At 40.9% G+C, this 20,275-nt stretch overlaps 1 protein-coding gene across 3 annotated transcripts in view; it reads left to right on the plus strand.

Moving 5' to 3' along the window:
• Positions 1–19,391, plus strand: part of limk1a (LIM domain kinase 1a) — a 56,310-nt gene extending 36,919 nt beyond the window's left edge. For all 3 annotated transcript variants that reach the window (XM_056440930.1, XM_056440931.1, XM_056440932.1), the window contains 13 exons: positions 4,335–4,444; positions 5,237–5,434; positions 5,707–5,812; positions 6,481–6,629; positions 6,896–7,082; positions 7,839–7,925; positions 13,263–13,394; positions 13,616–13,675; positions 14,027–14,092; positions 15,282–15,453; positions 15,546–15,601; positions 16,509–16,666; positions 17,353–19,391. In XM_056440930.1, coding sequence (XP_056296905.1) covers positions 4,335–4,444; positions 5,237–5,434; positions 5,707–5,812; positions 6,481–6,629; positions 6,896–7,082; positions 7,839–7,925; positions 13,263–13,394; positions 13,616–13,675; positions 14,027–14,092; positions 15,282–15,453; positions 15,546–15,601; positions 16,509–16,666; positions 17,353–17,509 — 1,638 coding nt within the window. In that variant the 3' untranslated portion in view covers positions 17,510–19,391. The remainder of the gene's footprint in view (positions 1–4,334; positions 4,445–5,236; positions 5,435–5,706; positions 5,813–6,480; positions 6,630–6,895; positions 7,083–7,838; positions 7,926–13,262; positions 13,395–13,615; positions 13,676–14,026; positions 14,093–15,281; positions 15,454–15,545; positions 15,602–16,508; positions 16,667–17,352) is intronic.
• The last annotated feature ends 884 nt before the right edge of the window (positions 19,392–20,275 follow it).

A 20,275-nucleotide genomic window follows, 5' to 3' on the forward strand; every position in this document is an offset into this window, starting at 1 on the left:
GGTGTGTGTATCTGTTGGTGTGTGTGTGTCTGTTGGTGTGTGTATCTGTTGTGTGTATCTGTGTATCGTTGGTGTGTATCTGTTGGTGTGTGTATCTGTTGGTGTGTCTGTTGGTGTGTGTATCTGTTGGTGTGTGTGTCTGTTGGTGTGTGTCTGTTGGTGTGTGTATCCGTTGGTGTGTGTATCTGTTGGTGTGTGTATCAGTTGGTGTGTGTGTGTCTGTTGGTGTGTGTATCTGTTGGTGTGTGTATCTGTTGGTGTGTGTATCCGTTGGTGTGTGTATCTGTTGGTGTGTGTGTCTGTGTATCCGTTGGTGTGTATCCGTTGGTGTGTGTATCTGTTGGTGTGTGTATCTGTTGGTGTGTGTGTCTGTTGGTGTGTGTATCCGTTGGTGTGTGTCTGTTGGTGTGTGTGTCTGTTGGTGTGTGTATCCGTTGGTATGTGTGTCTGTTGGTGTGTGTATCAGTTGGTGTGTGTGTCTGTTGGTGTGTGTATCCGTTGGTGTGTATATGTTGGTGTGTGTATCCGTTGGTGTGTGTGTTGGTCTGTGTGTGTATCTGTTGGTGTGTATCTGTTGGTGTGTGTATCTGTTGGTGTGTATCGTTGGTGTGTGTGTGTGTATCTGTTGTGTGTCTGTTGGTGTGTATCTGTTGGTGTGTGTATCTGTTGGTGTGTGTGTGTGTATCTGTTGGTGTGTGTATCTGTTGGTGTATCTGTTGGTGTGTGTATCTGTTGTGTGTGTATCTGTGTGTGTATCTGTTGGTGTGTGTATCAGTTGGTGTGTGTGTCTGTTGGTGTGTGTATCCGTTGGTGTGTGTATCTGTTGGTGTGTGTATCTGTTGGTGTGTGTATCCATTGGTGTGTGTATCTGTTGGTGTGTGTATCTGTTGGTGTGTGTATCTGTTGGTGTGTGTGTGTCTGTTGGTGTGTGTATCTGTTGGTGTGTGTATCAGTTGGTGTGTGTATCTGTTGGTGTGTGTATCTGTTGGTGTGTGTGTCTGTTGGTGTGTGTATCTGTTGGTGTGTATCTGTTGGTGTGTGTATCCGTTGGTGTGTGTGTCTGTTGGTGTGTGTATCCGTTGGTGTGTATATGTTGGTGTGTGTATCCGTTGGTGTGTGTATCTGTTGGTGTGTGTCTGTTGGTGTGTGTATCCGTTGGTGTGTATCTGTTGGTGTGTGTATCTGTTGGTGTGTGTATCTGTTGGTGTGTGTCTGTTGGTGTGTGTGTCTGTTGGTGTGTGTATCCGTTGGTGTGTGTATCTGTTGGTGTGTGTATCTGTTGGTGTGTGTATCTGTTGGTGTGTGTATCTGTTGGTGTGTGTATCTGTTGGTGTGTGTGTCTGTTGGTGTGTGTATCTGTTGGTGTGTGTATCCGTTGGTGTGTGTATCTGTTGGTGTGTGTGTGTTGGTGTGTGTATCCGTTGGTGTGTATCTGTTGGTGTGTATCCGTTGGTGTGTGTATCTGTTGGTGTGTGTATCTGTTGGTGTGTGTGTCTGTTGGTGTGTGTGTGTTGGTGTGTGTATCCGTTGGTGTGTGTATCTGTTGGTGTGTGTATCTGTTGGTGTGTGTATCTGTTGGTGTGTGTATCTGTTGGTGTGTGTGTCTGTTGGTGTGTGTCTGTTGGTGTGTGTATCTGTTGGTGTGTGTGTCTGTTGGTGTGTGTCTGTTGGTGTGTGTATCTGTTGGTGTGTGTGTCTGTTGGTATGTGTATCTGTTGGTGTGTGTGTCTGTTGGTGTGTGTCTGTTGGTGTGTGTATCTGTTGGTGTGTGTATCTGTTGGTGTGTGTATCCGTTGGTGTGTGTATCTGTTGGTGTGTGTGTGTCTGTTGGTGTGTGTATCTGTTGGTGTGTGTGTCTGTTGGTGTGTGTGTCTGTTGGTGTGTGTATCTGTTGGTGTGTGTATCTGTTGGTGTGTGTATCTGTTGGTGTGTGTATCCGTTGGTGTGTGTATCTGTTGGTGTGTGTATCTGTTGGTGTGTGTCTGTTGGTGTGTGTATCTGTTGGTGTGTGTATCTGTTGGTATGTGTGTCTGTTGGTGTGTGTATCAGTTGGTGTGTGTATCCATTGGTGTGTGTATCTGTTGGTGTGTGTGTCTGTTGGTGTGTGTATCTGTTGGTGTTTTTATCCGTTGGTGTGTGTGTCTGTTGGTGTGTGTGTGTTGGTGTGTGTATCAGTTGGTGTGTGTCTCCGTTGGTGTGTGTATCAGTTGGTGTGTGTGTGTCTATTGGTGTGTGTATCCGTTGGTGTGTGTATCTGTTGGTGTGTGTATCCGTTGGTGTGTGTGTGTGTCTATTGGTGTGTGTATCTGTTGGTGTGTGTATCAGTTGGTGTGTGTGTATCTGTTGGTGTGTGTGTCTGTTGGTGTGTTTATATGTTGGTGTGTGTGTCTGTTGGTGTGTTTATATGTTGGTGTGTGTGTCTGTTGGTGTGTGTGTCTTTTGGTGTGTGTGTCTGTTGGTGTGTGTATCTGTTGGTGTGTGTATCTGTTGGTGTGTATCTGTGTGTGTGTCTTGGTGTGTCTGTTTTGTGTGTGTATCCGTTGGTTTGTATATCCGTTGGTGTGTGTGTCTGTTGGTGTGTGTGTCTGTTGGTGTGTGTATCTGTTGGTGTGTGTATCCGTTGGTGTGTGTGTCTGTTGGTGTGTGTATCCGTTGGTTTGTATATCCGTTGGTGTGTGTGTCTGTTGGTGTGTGTGTCTGTTGGTGTGTGTATCTGTTGGTGTGTGTATCTGTTGGTGTGTGTATCCGTTGGTTTGTATATCTGTTGGTGTGTGTATCTGTTGGTGTGTGTATGTGTATCCTGTTGTGTATCTGTGTGTATCTGTTGGTGTGTGTATCTGTTGGTGTGTGTAATCGTTGGTGTGTGTATCCGTTGGTGTGTGTATCTGTTGGTGTGTGTGTCTGTTGGTGTGTGTATCTGTTGGTGTGTGTGTCTGTTGGTGTGTGTGTCTGTTGGTGTGTGTATCTGTTGGTGTGTGTATCTGTTGGTGTGTGTATCCGTTGGTGTGTGTATCCGTTGGTTTGTATATCCGTTGGTTTGTATATCTGTTGGTGTGTGTGTGTCTGTTGGTGTGTATATCCGTTGGTTTGTATATCCGTTGGTGTGTGTATCCGTTGGTGTGTGTATCTGTTGGTGTGTGTATCTGTTGGTGTGTGTATCCGTTGGTTTGTATATCCGTTGGTGTGTGTGTCTGTTGGTGTGTATATCCGTTGGTTTGTATATCCGTTGGTTTGTATATCAGTTGGTGTGTGTATCCGTTGGTGTGTGTATCTGTTGGTGTGTGTGTCTGTTGGTGTGTGTATCCGTTGGTTTGTATATCCGTTGGTGTGTGTGTCTGTTGGTGTGTGTGTCTGTTGGTGTGTGTATCTGTTGGTGTGTGTATCCGTTGGTGTGTGTGTCTGTTGGTGTGTGTATCCGTTGGTTTGTATATCCGTTGGTGTGTGTGTCTGTTGGTGTGTGTGTCTGTTGGTGTGTGTATCTGTTGGTGTGTGTGTCTGTTGGTGTGTGTGTCTGTTGGTGTGTATATCTGTTCTCGTGTCTTGTGTTTTGCTCTTCGTGATTTTGGTGGTTTCATATTTACAAATAGTATTTAACCTTTTTATGATCTAGATATTTTGTCCGAATTATTTATTATAATATAATCTAATGTGCATTTAAAATAAAATAAAAAAGATACTGCACAATACCAAATGTCAGTTTTCTCTTTTAAATGCCTCTCCTCCCTCTTGTTTACACTTAACTAGAAACTGGTCTTGTGATCTAGGTGGAGGTGTGGGCCACTTACATCTATTCATCAGTCACAGGCAAGGGCAAAGGGTTTATGGAGCAGCAGTAAAAACTGGAAGGTTCCCTACTCCTGAAGTTTTATTTTTCTCTAATATGTTTAGTGGTTTTGAAGTTTGGTTTTCTCTCGTTCGGCCGAAGAACATCTCCGGCCGAAACCTCCTGCAGCGACTTCGCCCTCCGACCTGCCGGTGTAATTAATCAGCTCGTTTCCTGCTCCGCTTTTTTGACCATAACTCAATTCCCTCTCTCTCGTTTTGCAATAAAAACTGCCCGGAGCTCTCGGAGGAGGAGATCTGGCCGCAGCCAAATTCAATCTCTCAGCTCTCAGCGTTGCCCTCGGTGACCGGACCTCGCCCCACTTCCTCCACCGGTTATCTGAGCCTCATGCTGCCTGCTCAGGAACATTGTTGTGGATTCCTGGCCTGCAGTGTTTTTCACTAGAGAGCAGAAGACTATCCCGTTACCTCCTTTTGGACATCACGTTCTACCAGATGGAGACTGAATGTTCTTTTAACTTTGTGTTTTTGGCTTTTCTCTCTTTAAACAGGTTGCAGGAGAACAGAAATATCACCCAGAATGCTTCACCTGTCTGAACTGCAGGACGTTCATCGGCGATGGCGACACGTACGCCCTGGTGGAGAGATCCAAACTCTACTGGTGAGCCTCAAAGCATAATAAATATATATGTATATATATATAATATATATTTATATATATATATTTATATATATATTATTTATATTATATATATGTATAATATATATATATATATATTATATATATTTATATATATGTATTTATATTTATTTATATATGTATTTATATACATATAATTATATATATATATATTTATACATATATATATGTATATATATATATATATATATATATATACGTATATTATAAGACCTGAATATCAAAGTCTATAAGCCTTGTTTCGTTCCTCGTAAACTCGCCTAATGTTTTAACACGTGTGAATCAAAGCGTGTGCAGTTTACGGTGTGGTAGCTCCACCACTAATTTAGAGTTCGTTTTTCCTATTCTCTCTTTTTCTGCAACCAATAATCCACTTGAAATCCCCTTTTGAAGTTTAATGAATCCACCCAAAAAATGCACAAGAAGCCAAAAAGCTGCAGTTGAGTGACACACTCTTACATTTAGATAAGACGCACGACAACAGTAATGTGGTAAAAATAACACGAAATACACACAATGCAAAGCTACAGTACAGCACATTAAAAGTAAGTATTACATACTATTAAGAGTAAGTAATAGTATTGTGTGAGTCCTCTTTACATCATGTCAACAACATGTGACGCTATTAGATGAGGAATGAGAACTGGAGGTTCCCCTTATGATTGCCTGCTTGGCTTTACAGCCGATCCCTCACTAGGATTCACATTTTCTTTTTCTTCCTCCTCCTTTCCGATCTCTCCGTTTCCTCTCCAGCGGCCCGTGTTACTACGAGACGGTGGTCACGCCGGCGTCTCCGCCGTGCTCGCGGATCCCTCACACGGTCACGCTGGTGTCCATCCCGGCGTCGGCCGAGGGGAGCAACGGACGCAGGGGGCGGGGCTTCTCCGTGGCCGTCGACCGGCCGCTGAGCCCGACCGACGGTCCCGATGGACACACCGTCAGAGTCTCCCAGTGAGTCCACCGGTCTGTGTGTGTGTGTGTGTGCAGAGAGGAGACACTGACTCTAAAAGGAGAGGTCGGTGCGGTGGAGGACAAAGGACGAGGAAGGAAGTGTCGTCGGTGTGATGGATGAGATTCATTCAGCATGTAGAATAGAGAGGAAAGGAAAAAGGAAATGAGCAGAAATCTAAGCCACTGTTATTCAAATGAGCGGAGACCGTATCAGATGACAGGTTTCAATGTGTTTGAAGAGATATTTTATTCTGCTTTTCTTCTTTATTCAGGGTGGAACCAGACTGCATCAGTCCAGATGTGAAGAACTCCATTCATGTAGGAGACAGGATCCTCGAAATCAACGGGACGCCGATTAACAACGTCCCTCTGGACGAGGTATTGATCCCAATGACAGAATTGACTATCACGAGCATGGAAATGCATAATCTTATCCCATTCTTTCTTCATTGCACCACTGTTAACCCTTTATCGGGCAAGGAACCAAATATGGTAACTTCTTTTATTTTACATCAAACAGACAAAGAACCAAATATGGTAACTTCTTTTATTTTACCTCAAACAGACAAAGAACCCAATATGGTAACTTCTTTTATTTTAACACAGAAGGGCTAGGAACCAAATATGGTAACTTCTTATATTTTACCACCAATCGCCAAGGAACCATATATGGTACCTTCTTTTAGTTTATCTCAAACAGTCATGCAACCATATATGGTAACTTCTTTTTATTTGACCACAAACAGGCAAGGAACCAAATATGGTAACTTCTTTTATTTTACAAACAGGCAAAGACAAAAAATATGGAAACTTCTTTTATTACACAAACGGTTAAGGAACCAAATATGGTAACTTCGTTGATGTTGATTTTCTACCGAAAAACTATATTTCATTGATGTCGTGTTGACATTTTGAATTTCAAAGTATTTAAATGTGTGCCCCATAGAGGGTTAATAAGCATTTCGTCCCTTGGTATAATAATGACCTCTGCTGTTTGTACACGTCCACATCTGACCCCCCCTCACGATGACCTCCTTCCTCTCCAGATCGACCTCCTCATCCAGGAGACGAGCCGGCTGCTGCAGCTCACCATCGAACGCGACCCCCACAGCCGGGAGGAGGGCGGCCCCCCGTCCCCCCCCGCCCTGCTGCCCATCACTCAGCCCCCCAACAGCCTGAGGTCGCGTATCATCACGTAAGAAGAAACGGACTCACAGCTGCTGATTGCAGACGGAGATTTTGCTTGTGCTACTTTCTCTAGATTAAATATATCTTTTATTTTGCTTCAGCTCTGATTTTAGCTCATGATGTAAAGGTCGTGGTAGTTTAAACTTTGGTTATGATACACTTTGGTGAAACCGTCTGTTATTCCCAATGAGATCATAGCAGCAGCAAACAGTAATCAAGTCCGAATAATATTCTTCTTCTCTTTCTCCTTCTCCTTCTCTCTCTTCCATCCAGGAGGAGCTACAGCATCGATAAGTCGCCCGGCTCCAGCAACGCGGCGTCGCCCGTCTCCCAGAGGAAGGACATCAAGCGGTCGGAGTCGCTCCGCGTCGTGTCCAATCAGACGCATCGAATCTTCCGCCCGTCTGACCTCATCCACGGGGAGGTGCTGGGGAAAGGCTGCTTCGGACAGGCCATCAAGGTGAGAGATTTGGGGGTTACAAATTTACACCGTATTTTAAAAGTGCTTCTGCGGCGTTTTTAAGAGAAACTCACAATGTCCACAAGGGGCAGCACTGAGACGAGGAAGAGAAATGTAGTTATAACATATCCTGAACTTTTTTATTTCCCATGCAGAAGGTGGAATGAAACTCTCACACACATTTCCTCAGTTTCCTTAGATTGTTGCTTCAGCTTTAATTATTATTTTTTAAGAGAAACTCAAAATGTCCACAAGGGGGCAGCACTGAGACGAGAAGAAGAAATGTAGAGTTATGACATATCCTGAACTTTTTTTATTTCCGATGCAGAAGGTGGAATGAAACTTTCACACATTTCCAAAGTTTCCTTCGATTTTTGCTTCAGCTTTAATTATTATTTTTTAAGAGAAACTCAAAATGTCCACAAGGGGGCAGCACTGAGACGAGAAAGAGAAATGTAGAGTTATGACATATCCTGAACTTTTTTATTTCCGATGCAGAAGGTGGAATGAAACTTTCACACATTTCCAAAGTTTCCTTAGATTTTTGCTTCAGCTTTAATTATAATTTTTTAAGAGAAACTCAAAATGTCCACAAGGGGGCAGCACTGAGACGAGAAAGAGAAATGTAGAGTTATGACATATCCTGAACTTTTTTTATTTCCCATGCAGAAGGTGGAATGAAACTCTCACACATTTCCTCAGTTTCCTTAGATTTTTGCTTCAGCGTTGATTATTTTAATTTTTTGCATCTTGTAGGTGACCCACAAGGAAACCGGAGAGGTGATGGTGATGAAGGAGTTGATTCGCTTTGACGACGAGACACAGAGAACATTCCTGAAAGAGGTGAGCGGACATGGACAATCACAGATGTGACCGAACAGAAATGTAAAATCTTAATAAGAAGAAGAAGAAAATTAAGTTTGTTGCCGGTTTAAAATTTCTGGAAATATCTGTGCTGAGGAGGAAAAAAGAAAAATCTCTTTTTCTTTTTATATTACCAGAAGCTGAAATTTGTAGTATAACAAAATAATCTCCTCCGTGTGAATGTAGGAGCTGTCTGAATAAAAAAAGGAATAAATAAAAATGAAATATATGAAATTTACCTCTGAAATATAGCATAAAAGGGAGTGTTAGTCTTCATTAATCTCCCGTCTTTCCATTAACCTGCAGCAATAACAGTAAATGTCTCATACGCTGAAGTTTAGGCTTCTGTTAGACCTCTTGAGTTATTATCTTTACCCTTGAAGTGATCTTAATTACTATGTTCAGTCGTGTCGACTCATCCAATTCAATTCAATTCAATTCAGTTTATTTGTATAGCCCAATTTCACAAATTACAAATTTGTCTCGGAGTGCTTTACAATCTGTACACATAGACATCCCTGCCCCAAAACCTCACATCGGACCAGGAAAAACTCCCAAATAACCCTTCAGGGGAAAAAGGAAGAAACCTGGAGGAGAGCAACAGAGGAGGATCCTCTCTAGGATGGACAGATGCAATAGATGTAATGTGTACAGAAGGACAGATTTAGAGTTAAAATACATTCAATGAATATGACAGAGTGTATGAATAGTTCATAGTAGGCATATTCCACGATGGACGATCCATCAGGCAGATGGCGAGTCTCAACAGGACAGTGGCGTAGTCATGAGCAGGAATTTCCATCAGGCAGATGAGAAAGCAGAGTTAGTAACCTGTGATTGAGAGATGGAGACTCATCCTTAAGGAGAGAAAAAGAGGAGATAGGTACTCAGTGCATCCTGCTATAAGCCTATAGCAGCATATCAAGGGGCTGGACCAGGGCAAACCTGATTCAGCCCTAACTATAAGCTCTGTGAAAGAGGAAGGTCTTAAGTCTACAGGTGACTGTGTCTGCCTCCCGGACTGAAATTGGAAGCTGGTTCCATAAAAGAGGAGCTTGATAACCAAAGGCTCTGGCTCCCATTCTACTTTTTAAGACTAGGAACTACAAGTAGTCTTAAGATATGATGGAGCATCACCAATCAAGGCTTTGTAGGTTAAGAGAAGAATTTTAAAAGTGATTCTTGATTTTACTGGGAGCCAGTGCAGAGCAGCTAGTGCAGGAGTGATGTGATCTCTTTCTTAGTTTTAGTGAGAACACGAGCTGCAGCATTCTGGATCAACTGAGGGACCTAAGAGATTTATTAGAGCAGCCTGCTAATAAGGAGTTGCAGTAATCCAGTCTCAAGTAACGAACGTGAACCAATTTTTCTGCATCTTTTGAGACAAGATGTGCCTGATTTTGAAATATTGATGAAAGAATGCAGTCCTTGAGATTTGCGTTAAAGGACAAGTCCCGATCAAAGATAACGCCAAGATTCTTTACAGTGGTGTTGGATGACAGAATCCACATCACCAGATAATTGATCTCTGAGGTGCTCAGGGCCGATTAAAATTACTTGGTTTTGTCTGAGTTTAACATCAAGTTGCAGGTCATCCATGTTTTTATGTCTTTAAGACATGCTTGAATTTTACAGAGTTGGTTGCTCTGGTTTTATCGATAAATATAGTTGAGTGTCATCTGCATAACAATGAAAGTTTATGGAGTGTTTCCTGATAATATTGCCCAAAGGAAGCATGTATAAGGTAAATAAAATTGGTCCAAGCACAGAACCTTGTGGAACTCCGTGATTAACGTTGGTGGTTATCAAATACAAACTGAGATCGATCTGATAAATAGGATTTAAACCAAATTAGTGCCGTGCCTGAAATGCCAATCGACTGCTCCAGTCTCTGTAACAGGATGTCATGGTCAATGGTGTCGAATGCAGCACTAAGGTCTAACAAGACCAGGACAGAGAGGAGTCCTTTATCTGCTGCCATTAAGAGGTCATTTGTAATTTTCACCAGTGCCGTCTCGGTGCTGTGGTGTTTTCTAAATCCTGATTGAAATTTCTCAAATAAACTATTATGATGTAGAAAGTCTTTCTCAAGGATCTTGGAGAGGAAGGGAGGTTAGAGATCGGTCTGTAGTTAGCCAATACCTCTGGATCCAGAGTGGGCTTCTTCAGGAGAGGTTTAATAACAGCCACCTTGAAGGAGTGTGGCCTGTTAGCAGAGACACATAGATAATATCTAATAGAGCAATTAAAGGCAAAACGTCTTTAAGCAGCCTCGTCGGATGGGGTCCAAGAGACAGGTAGAAATAATTGGTCACGGTTGATAGGAGAAAATCAAATATACACCAGGGCATACAGCGGTTTCCAAGGCCATTCCACTTGAGGACAGATTGGCACTGGTTATGGGCAAGAGATTATTAATCTTGTCCCTAATAGTTAAAATCTTTTCATTAAAGAAGTTCATAAAGTCATTACCACTAAGGTTTATAGGAATGCAGAGCTGTGACTCTCTGTCAGCCTGGCTACAGTGCTGAAGAGAAACCTGGGGTTGTTTTTATTTTTCTATTATTGATGAGTAATAGGCTGCTCTGGCATTACGGAGGGCCTTCTTATATGTTTTAAGACTATCTCGCCAAACTAAGCGGGATTCTTCGAGATTAGTTGAACGCCATATGCGTTCAAGCTTTATGACGGTCTGAGGGTTATACCAGGAGCAAACCTCCTCTTCCTCACTGTCTTCTTCTTCAGAGGGCTATCGAGTCCAGTGTCATTCTCAGAGAGCCTATGGCACTGTCAACAAGATGATCAATCTGGGACGGACTAAAGTTAGACCAGGAGTCCTCTGTTATATTGAGACGTGGTATCGAATCAAATACAGAAGGAATCGCTTTAAATTTAGCTACAGCACTATCAGTTAGACATCTAGTGTAGAAACTTTTGACTAACGGAGTACACCCGTAGTATAAATTCAAAAGTTATGAGGTTGTGGTCTGACAGAAGAGGATTCTGTGGGAAGACGTTCAAATGCTCAATGTCAACGCCATAAGTAAGAACAAGATCAAGCGTGTGGCCAAAGCTGTGAGTGGGTTTCTGTACTCTCTGACAGAAGCCAATCGAGTCCAACAAGGAGATGAATGCAGCACTAAGGCAATCATTATCAACATCCACATGGATATTAAAATCTACAACAATAATAACTTTATCGGTTTTAAGAACCAAACTTGATATAAATTCTGAGAATTCAGATATAAACTCTGAATATGGACAGAATCACAAATCGAATTGGCTGTAGTGTTTTCCAGGTTGGATGTGAAAGACTAAGAACAAGGCTTTCAAATGAGGTGTAGTGTAATTTTGGTTGAGGATTAATTAATAGGCTCGATTCAAAGATGGCTCCACCTCCTCGACCGGTGCCTCGAGGAATGTGAGTATTAATATGACTTGGAGGAGTCGATTCATTCAGGCAGACATATTCTTCATGGCTCAGCCAGGTTTCAGTTAGGCAACATAAATCAATGTGATTATCTGATATTAAATCATTCAGTAACACAGCTTTAGATGACAGAGATCGAATATTTAGGAGACCACATTTAATAGACCTATTTTGTTGCACTGCTGAAATAATTGTGTTAACTTGTATAAGGTTATTGTTCTTCTGCTTACTTTTGATTTATTTAATTGGGACAGACACAGTCTCTACTCTAAAGTCAAGGGTGGGTAACTGCTCGAATGGAAGAGCAGAGAAAACTACAACTCTGCTCCCGGTTCCTGATCTGAACCCTGGGTTGTCATAGATTAAGTCCGTGATCAACTTGGTCATATTCGCAGAAATGAGGGGATGAATGCCGCCTCCTCATCAGATCAGGTTTTCCCAGAAAGTCTTCCAGTTGTCTCATTATTCGCTGGGCACCACCGACAGCCAGCGGTTGAAAGTCTGCAAATTTGGGAGAGGGCCAGAGAAAATTACGGTGTCCGACAACGTCTTGGCATAAGCACACACCGATTCCACATTAATTTTAGTGACTTAATCTGACTGTATCTCCGCGCCAGCAGCTTCAAACAAGACTCGACTCTGGTCCGTGGCTTTCACGTTCCTGACTATAGAGCTCGATAACCAGGGTGTGTTCCTCAGCGGTGTGTCGCTGAGCAGGAAAACTGGTTCGAAGTGGTTGGTGCACAGCGGGCTTCTGTGTAGACTTACTACTCCTGCGAACAGTTACCCAACCATCCGGCTGCACGGTTACCGGGGCACAGCTAACAGCTGACTGTAGCTGGCGGGCTAACTAGCATAGCTGTCTGAGCGCATCTAACCCACTTAGACCTGCCTCCAACCTAGCAAATAAACTACACTTGTTGCATGTATCGTTATCATTAAGGGAGGCAGGGGGATAACTATACATGAGACACACTGAGCAAGAGGGAGCGGGAGGGAGAGAAGAAGAAGTCATGCTCGCTGTTGAGCTGGCAACCAGAGCTTACCGGAAGAGTGAGATGATGCGTTCAGGAGCAGCTGGGAAAATCAGACTCACTTAACAACCTTCTAATTGGGATGTTTTGAAGTTCAGGGAAATTGTTCCCGTACGGGGGTATTAGATTTATTTTTAGGTCACAAAGAGTGGCTGTAAAACAGGCCCCGCCCACAATGAAGCTTGATTATGGCTGTTTGATTGTAGGCGGCCTAGAAGTCTCACACAACTCGGTGTCGTGTGATCTGGTTTGAGAAAAGGCTTCATGAGACTGAGTTCTGGTTTATGTTTGTGCAATAGAGACGAGAACTAAACTCTGAACTAGATTCTCTGACATGAATCGGAGCTTTTTCGAGGTGCTGGGAATGCAGATGTTAGTAATTTGTGATGGAGAGAAGTAAATGATGATGATGATGATATTGATATTCCTTTATTCGTCCCACAGTGGAGAAATTTCAAAAATCAAAAAATGCATCCATAAGTAGAGAGAGAAGAAGAGATAGGTGCTCAGTGTATCCTAAAACAAGGAGATACAGTAGGTGCTCATTGTATCCTAAAACAAGGAGATAGGTGCTCAGTGTATCCTAAAACGAGGAGATAGGTGCTCAGTGTATCCTAAAACGTCCCCCAGCAGCCTGTAAGCCGAGAGCAGCTACATATTTATGAGTATGAGAAGTGGGATCAATCTTCTTATACAATGGCAAAATAAGTAGTATTAGTGGTTTCCAAAATGGTAAACTAAAGTTTAAACATCATGTTTTTTTGCAGTGTCAGACTTGTGTGAGTGTGTGTGTGTGTGTGTGTGTGTGTGTGTGTGTGTGTGTGTGTGTAAACGTCTCCGTTGTTTCCTCAGGTGAAGGTCATGCGTTGCCTGGATCACCCCAACGTGCTCAAGTTCATCGGAGTCCTCTACAAGGACAAGAGGCTCAACTTCATCGCAGAGTACATCAAGGGAGGCACCTTGAGGGAGATCATCAAGAAAATGGTGAGAGGGCAGCGTGGGTGAGGTCGTCTTCTTCCCGCTCTTCAGTGGAGCTCTAAGTCTTTACGCTTTGGTTAGACTCAATTAGATTCAGTTTATTTTGCATAGCCCAATATCACAAATTACAAATGTTGAGGAGAGAGGTGCTCAGTGGATCCTAAAACACCACCCCAGATGTCATGAATCATTTGTCGTGGTTGATTTTATTTATTTTTTCCCCACAGGACAGCAGCTATCCCTGGAACCAGAGGGTCAGCTTTGCCAAGGACATCGCAGCAGGAATGGTGAGTTGGGAAAATTGTGAAAAAGTTATTTTAATAGTTGCAGGAAAAAGTGTGAAGCCTCCTCAGGCTGTGAGATTCCTTGACATGTCGAAGTAAAGCAAAGTGCTCACGTCGCCCTCTAGTGGTCATTTTAGTGAGTTGCACACACACACAACACTTTATGATAATAACGCGCACCGATCTTTTCTATCACCCGCTATTGACTTTAAAGGATTAGACCACCGGTTCTAATTGTTTTCCCTCGACTAGAATGAGGAGCATTCTGCATATTTACAACGCCATCTGACTGTGTATCTATTTTTACGTTTATTGTTTTTATTCTTCCTTTCTTTCTGTCGTCATGTCATTCAGACATATCTGCATTCCATGAACATGATCCACCGGGACCTGAACTCACACAACTGTCTCGTCCGAGAGGTAAGAGAGTGTGTGTGAGTGTATGTGTGTGTGTGTGTGTGTAAGGATATACCTCATTGTGCACTATGTTTTCTTCGTGGATTTAACACTGTGCACCTCACCATCGCTGAGCTTTGTGAGCAGTGTCTTGAAGGGGAAACTTCCAGCTTGGAAGCTACACAAATAAAATAAAAAAGTCACTTCATCTGAATTATTAGGAAAATCCAGAGGCATCTAAAAAGAAATTGGGGGCACCTTTTGAAACTTGTGAAATAACATTTAATCGTTGTGCAAAAATAATAAATATACTTATTTAGGCTTACAGTATATGAGCAATTGTCATAAAAATGACAATAATAAGACTATTAGGCAATAATAAGACTATTAGGCAATAATAAGACTATTAGGCAATAATAAGACTTAGGCAATGATAAGACTATTAGGTAATAATAGGACTATTAGGCAATAATAAGACTATTAGGTAATAATAGGACTATTAGGCAATAATAAGACTATTAGGCAATAATAAGACTATTAGGCAATAATAAGACTATTAGGCAATAATAAGACTATTAGGCAATAATAAGACTATTAGGTAATAATAAGACTATTAGGCAATAATAAGACTATTAGGCAATGATAAGACTATTAGGTAATAATAAGACTATTAGGCAATAATAAGACTATTAGGCAATGATAAGACTATTAGGTAATAATAAGACAATTAGGCAATAATAAGACTATTAGGCAGTAGTCTACATATTCAAAGTGTTTTCTAAGACATTAAAAAAAAACAGAAAACATAAATCAGACAATCATATTCAATTTTATTCTATTTTATTCTATTTCTTTGTGGTAATTTATTATTACATTTTGTAAACAACTATGAACAATAATAACTCATTTCTTAGTTTTTTATAATAAAACATTATATTTTTATATATATATATTTTTTGTGTACCTATCTAGGACAGGCAATACAGATAGGACACACACAACAAATAACACAAACAAAAAGCTATTTCATTGTCAACATTCTGGGTTCATTGTGTTGCCTCTCCTCGTGATATCAGGGGCAACATTATATTTCTTCGGGGCAGTTTTGGTCCCTTTTTAAATAAATATAATAATAATAATACAAAAGAAATGCTTTGCTTTCTGAAGTCACATCTCTCGTATTTTTCATAACGATGAGTTGAATGTCCCGCAGAACAACACGGTGGTGGTGGCCGACTTCGGGCTGGCTCGGCTGATGGTGGACGACAAGCACGAGGAGAAGTCGCCGCAGGGTAAACTGCCCGGCAACATCAGGAAGCACGACCGCAGGAAGAGGTACACGGTGGTGGGGAACCCCTACTGGATGGCCCCCGAGATGATCCACGGTAATCATTCTGTCTTTTTAAAGTACAATAGAAAAGATCTTTTTGGTTTTTTTGCCATTCACGACGAATTCTGTCATGTGTTCCCTCCTCAGGGAAGAGCTACGACGAGAGAGTGGACATCTTTTCTTTTGGGATCATGCTCTGCGAGGTGAGTGACGTTCCACTCTCGGGACTAATATATATATATATATATATATATATCAACGGTTTGATGAGCTAAACAAAAAAATACTTTCATAGCTTTTCCCCCAAAACTTACATATGAGCACCTCATGTACAGGGGTTTCTATTATATTTGTGTTTTTTTCTAGAGAGAGAGAGAGAAGAAGAGGGAGATAGAGAGAGAGGGAGAGAAGAAGAAGGAGATAGATGAATATAGAGAGAGAGAGAAGAATAGTGAAGAAGAGGGAGAGAGAGGGAGGAATAAAGACAGATGGAGAGAGAGAGAGGGGGGAGAGATAGAGAACGAGGGAGAGAAGAAGAGGGAGGAATAGAGAGAGAGGGAGAGAGAGGGAGCAAGGGAGAGAGGGAGAGGGAGGAATAGAGAGAAGAAGAGGGAGAGGGGGGGGGAGAGAGAGAGAGAGGGAGAGAGAGAGAGCGAGGAAGAGAGAGAGAGAGAGAGGGTCTGGACTGTTGGTCTAGGGGCGCAGATGGAGAATAGAACCTTGAAATCTTGAAAAGCTTAAGCTTGTCACATTAAACTTAAACTTTGCGTCAGCGTTCTGAACTTTGCATTTTAATAAGTTTTGTGCAAAATATTGGAAAATATTGCCATCTGTGAAAAATCTCGTCAAGTCCTCCCAATATTTACGTAACATCTATTTAAATGTATGAGGGAAAAGTGAAGATATTTGCTTTCCGTCCTCATCATTTGGGCTCGTGTCGTTCAGTCTCCAGAATATGACTTTACCAGATGGCTCCAACAGCCAGAACATATTTGAGGGATTAGAGGCAGCAGAGAAGTTGTCTTCATGCGGCTTCGTTTGGGTTTTCCTGGGAACGAGCCGCTTCAGAAGTTTAACTCTTCTTTCTCTTTCTCTCTGGTTTCTCTGCAGATCATCGGCAGGGTGAACGCGGACCCGGACTACCTCCCCAGGGCGATGGACTTCGGCCTGAACGTGTCCGGCTTCCTGGAGCACTTCTGTCCACCTGACTGTCCTCCGACCTTCTTCCCCATGGCGGCCGTGTGCTGCGAGCTGGACGCAGACAAACGGTCAGATATCTATGTATAATATAATCATTATGTATATATATATATATATATATATATATATATATATTATAATAAATATATATAATATATACTATCTAATATATATAATGTAATAATATATATAATATATATTTATATTATATGTATAAATATATTATATATATAATATATATTTATTATCCATCTTATATATAATAAATATATATTACATATATAATATATATCATATTATATATATATAATAATATAACAATATATATATTATATATATATCATATTATATATATTTATTATATATATATATTTATATATATAATAGATCCAAGTTAAATTTGTAACCAAATTAAACCTAAAGTATACCTTTGGTATATTATTAGCACACTATAAATATTATTAATAATGTGATGTTAACATATTTGTAAAATACTCAAGATATACTTAAAATGCAATAATTTTTTTTTATAAATAAACTATCGATATGCATATTAGCTCATGTACTTAAATTGTACTAAGTATACTTTAAGTTGTTCCAATTTAGCACAAACAAATAAACTAAATACACTTTAAATATTACTTAAATTCTATACCGTCCAGTTCTGGCTAGAGTTCTGCACACGAGGAGTTTCATTGTGTTGTGAATGTAAATACATAAAATAATATTCTAAACGCGCTCTCTTCCTCTGCAGGCCGGCGTTCTCCAGACTCGAGGAGTGGCTGCAGAACCTGAAGATGCACTTGGACATCGGTCTGCCGCTGGTGTCCGAGGTGGAGCTGCTGCGCACGGCATTCTGGGAGAACCGCGGCATCAACGGCCTTCACGCCCACCCCGAGCAGCCGGAGTGAGAGCGTCGCCGCGACTGGAGGAGAAAGCGGTGAAAAGTTGGAGTGAAAAAAAAACAACAACCTCTGCCCACCACACATGGGCGGAGCAAAGACCCGGAGGAGGCGTGTCTATGCTCCACCACGTTTGAAGCGGCGCTGCGTCGGCTCGCTGCGGCCTCACGAGACTCGGAGGAGGGGGGGGGGGGGGGGCGTGGATTTGAAAGACCACACACACACACACACACACACATTTAACATCAAGAGACATCAACTTCAAAAAAGCTGTATTCTGCTGCACCCCCGAAGCTGACGTGGAAGATGATGTCATATGCAATCAGACCCTAACTTTTCGGATCACGACTCAACTTCTTGAATCGTGTCGAAATATTTTGCGTAGATTCACGTGGACGTCAAAGTAGATAGATAGATAGATAGATGTATACTTTATTGATCCCGCAAGCGGGAAATTACAGGCAAATCCAGGAAGATTACAGCATAACACGAGGGAAGAGAGGAGAAAATAAAAAACGAACCTTCTGCAGCCTCCTCACCTTCTTTTGGGGGGGGGGGGGGTGCTGTACACGTCTGCAGGTGTTCTTCTGTGTGAGTTTGGTTTGATTTTTGCTTTTTTTGGTTCAGATTATCAAAACTAAGAGAGAGAGGGAGAGGGAGAGGCCCGCCTGTCGTTTTTTAAGACCGTTAAAAAGGTTGAGATCAAAGACAACATTTCAAAGCTTTAAATCGGGTCATATCGGGTCCTGCTCACCTCATTGGCTCATAAACTATGAGACCTACGTGCGACCGTGGCTCCTCCCCCTTCGTTTATTGCGTCGCGCCGACTTCACATCGAGATCTTTTGCTTAAATTCGGTACGTCGTCTCTCAATTTAAATCCATGTTGTCGTGGCATCTCGTACATTCAAACACACACCCGTGTACATTGTAAATGTTTTAAATAGTGTAAATGTACAGACATATTTTCTATACGTATGCTACGGAAGCTTTATTGTTTTTTTGTTTGTTTTTCTTTTGCATTTGAGATGAAGAGGAATCTTATCGCCGGAAAAATATCCCAGAATAACCTTAGTTTAAGACAAAATATCCCTTAATAACCTCAGTTTAAGACTAAATATCCTTTAATAACCTCAATTTAAGACAATATATCCTTTAATAACCGCAATTTAAGACAAAATATCCCTAATAACTTCAGTTTAAGACAATATTCCCCCCAATAACCTCAATTTAAGACAAAATATCCCTTAATAACCTCAGTTTAAGACAAAATATCCTTTAATAACCTCAATTTAAGACTATATCCCTAATAACCTCAGTTTAAGACTAAATATCCTTTAATAACCTCAATTTAAGACAATATATCCCTAATAACTTCAGTTTAAGACAATATTCCCCCCAATAAACTCAGTTTAAGACAAAATATCCCTTAATAACCTCAGTTTAAGACAAAATATCCCTTAATAACCTCAGTTTAAGACAAAATGTCCTTTAATAACCTCAATTTAAAACAGTATATCCCCTAATAACCTCAGTAAATGTTATAATCTGTCATCCAAAAAGTGTTTTCATGTGCTGGAGTAAATTTAATTGTAATGCTGGATTATTACATCAAATCAAATTTGCCGATGATGCAAATCTGCATTTTATCATCGACTCTAATAAGATGTGATTTTTAGACTTTTCAGGGCAATCACTCTCGTCTCATGTTCTGTGAAGTCGTTCAGCTGTGATGATGTCATGCCTCATCGTGTCAGCTGTCTGTCAACGTGTTTGTCCCGCCTCCCGTCGATGACCCACCGTGTGTTTACATGTACATTTCAGCTGTAAATATCACTGTACATATGCATCTGTCTGCGTGCATTGCATAAACACGCACACTCAGAAAATCATTTCTCCCACTGTCGGATATCTCTCTTGCACCTTCTAACAACAACTATATTTGTTGTTGTTTCTTCTCAAACTGCATGATGTACTCGCTCCGCCCAACTTCTAAACCAAGCTACTTTTTTTTTTGTCTCTCAATGATGTGATTTTTAAATAAGAAAACAAAAGCAAAGAAAGTCAAGCTAAAAAGGAAAGAGAAAATATATATACATTTATATATATATATATAATTATATATAATTATAATTATATATATATATATATTATTATATAATTATATATAGATATAAGTATATCTATATATAATTATAATTATATATATATATATATATATAATTATATAAGTATATATATATATAATTATATATATATATATTATATGAGCCACTGAAATCTTTTTGTATAGTTTTCGAGTCCTTTAATTTGCACTATATTACCAAATGGCTGGTTGAAGGAAGCCATCTTTGTTAATTTCCTCTCTCGGGCTACTTGTGATAAGGAAATATGAAATATGATGTTGGTTCAGGTAGAAATATGAACGCAAAGACACTGATGGAGCCTTTTAACTGTAAAAAAAAAAAAGAGGATCTGGGAAACGCGACAGCTTTCTGATTATTTACATGCATTTTTTGTGTGCATGGTTCAGCATTAAAGTTGGAAAAGGCATTACTATATTTTACTTTCATGTCTTTGCCACCAAGAGGATGTGTCGTCCCGGCTTCGCCTGCTGCCTACAGACTGCTCCTTTTTGAGAATGATGTTCTGTGTTTGGGTGTTTTTGTGTGTGTGTGTGTGTGTGTGTGTGAGAGATGCCCAACCATCGCTGGTCTTTCTGATATAATAGCACTTAAACTGGCCCGTCTCACCCGTCTCACCTACTCGTCACGCT

The sequence above is a fragment of the Pseudoliparis swirei genome, chromosome 20 (assembly GCF_029220125.1).
Source record: "Pseudoliparis swirei isolate HS2019 ecotype Mariana Trench chromosome 20, NWPU_hadal_v1, whole genome shotgun sequence".
NCBI lineage: Eukaryota > Metazoa > Chordata > Actinopteri > Perciformes > Liparidae > Pseudoliparis > Pseudoliparis swirei.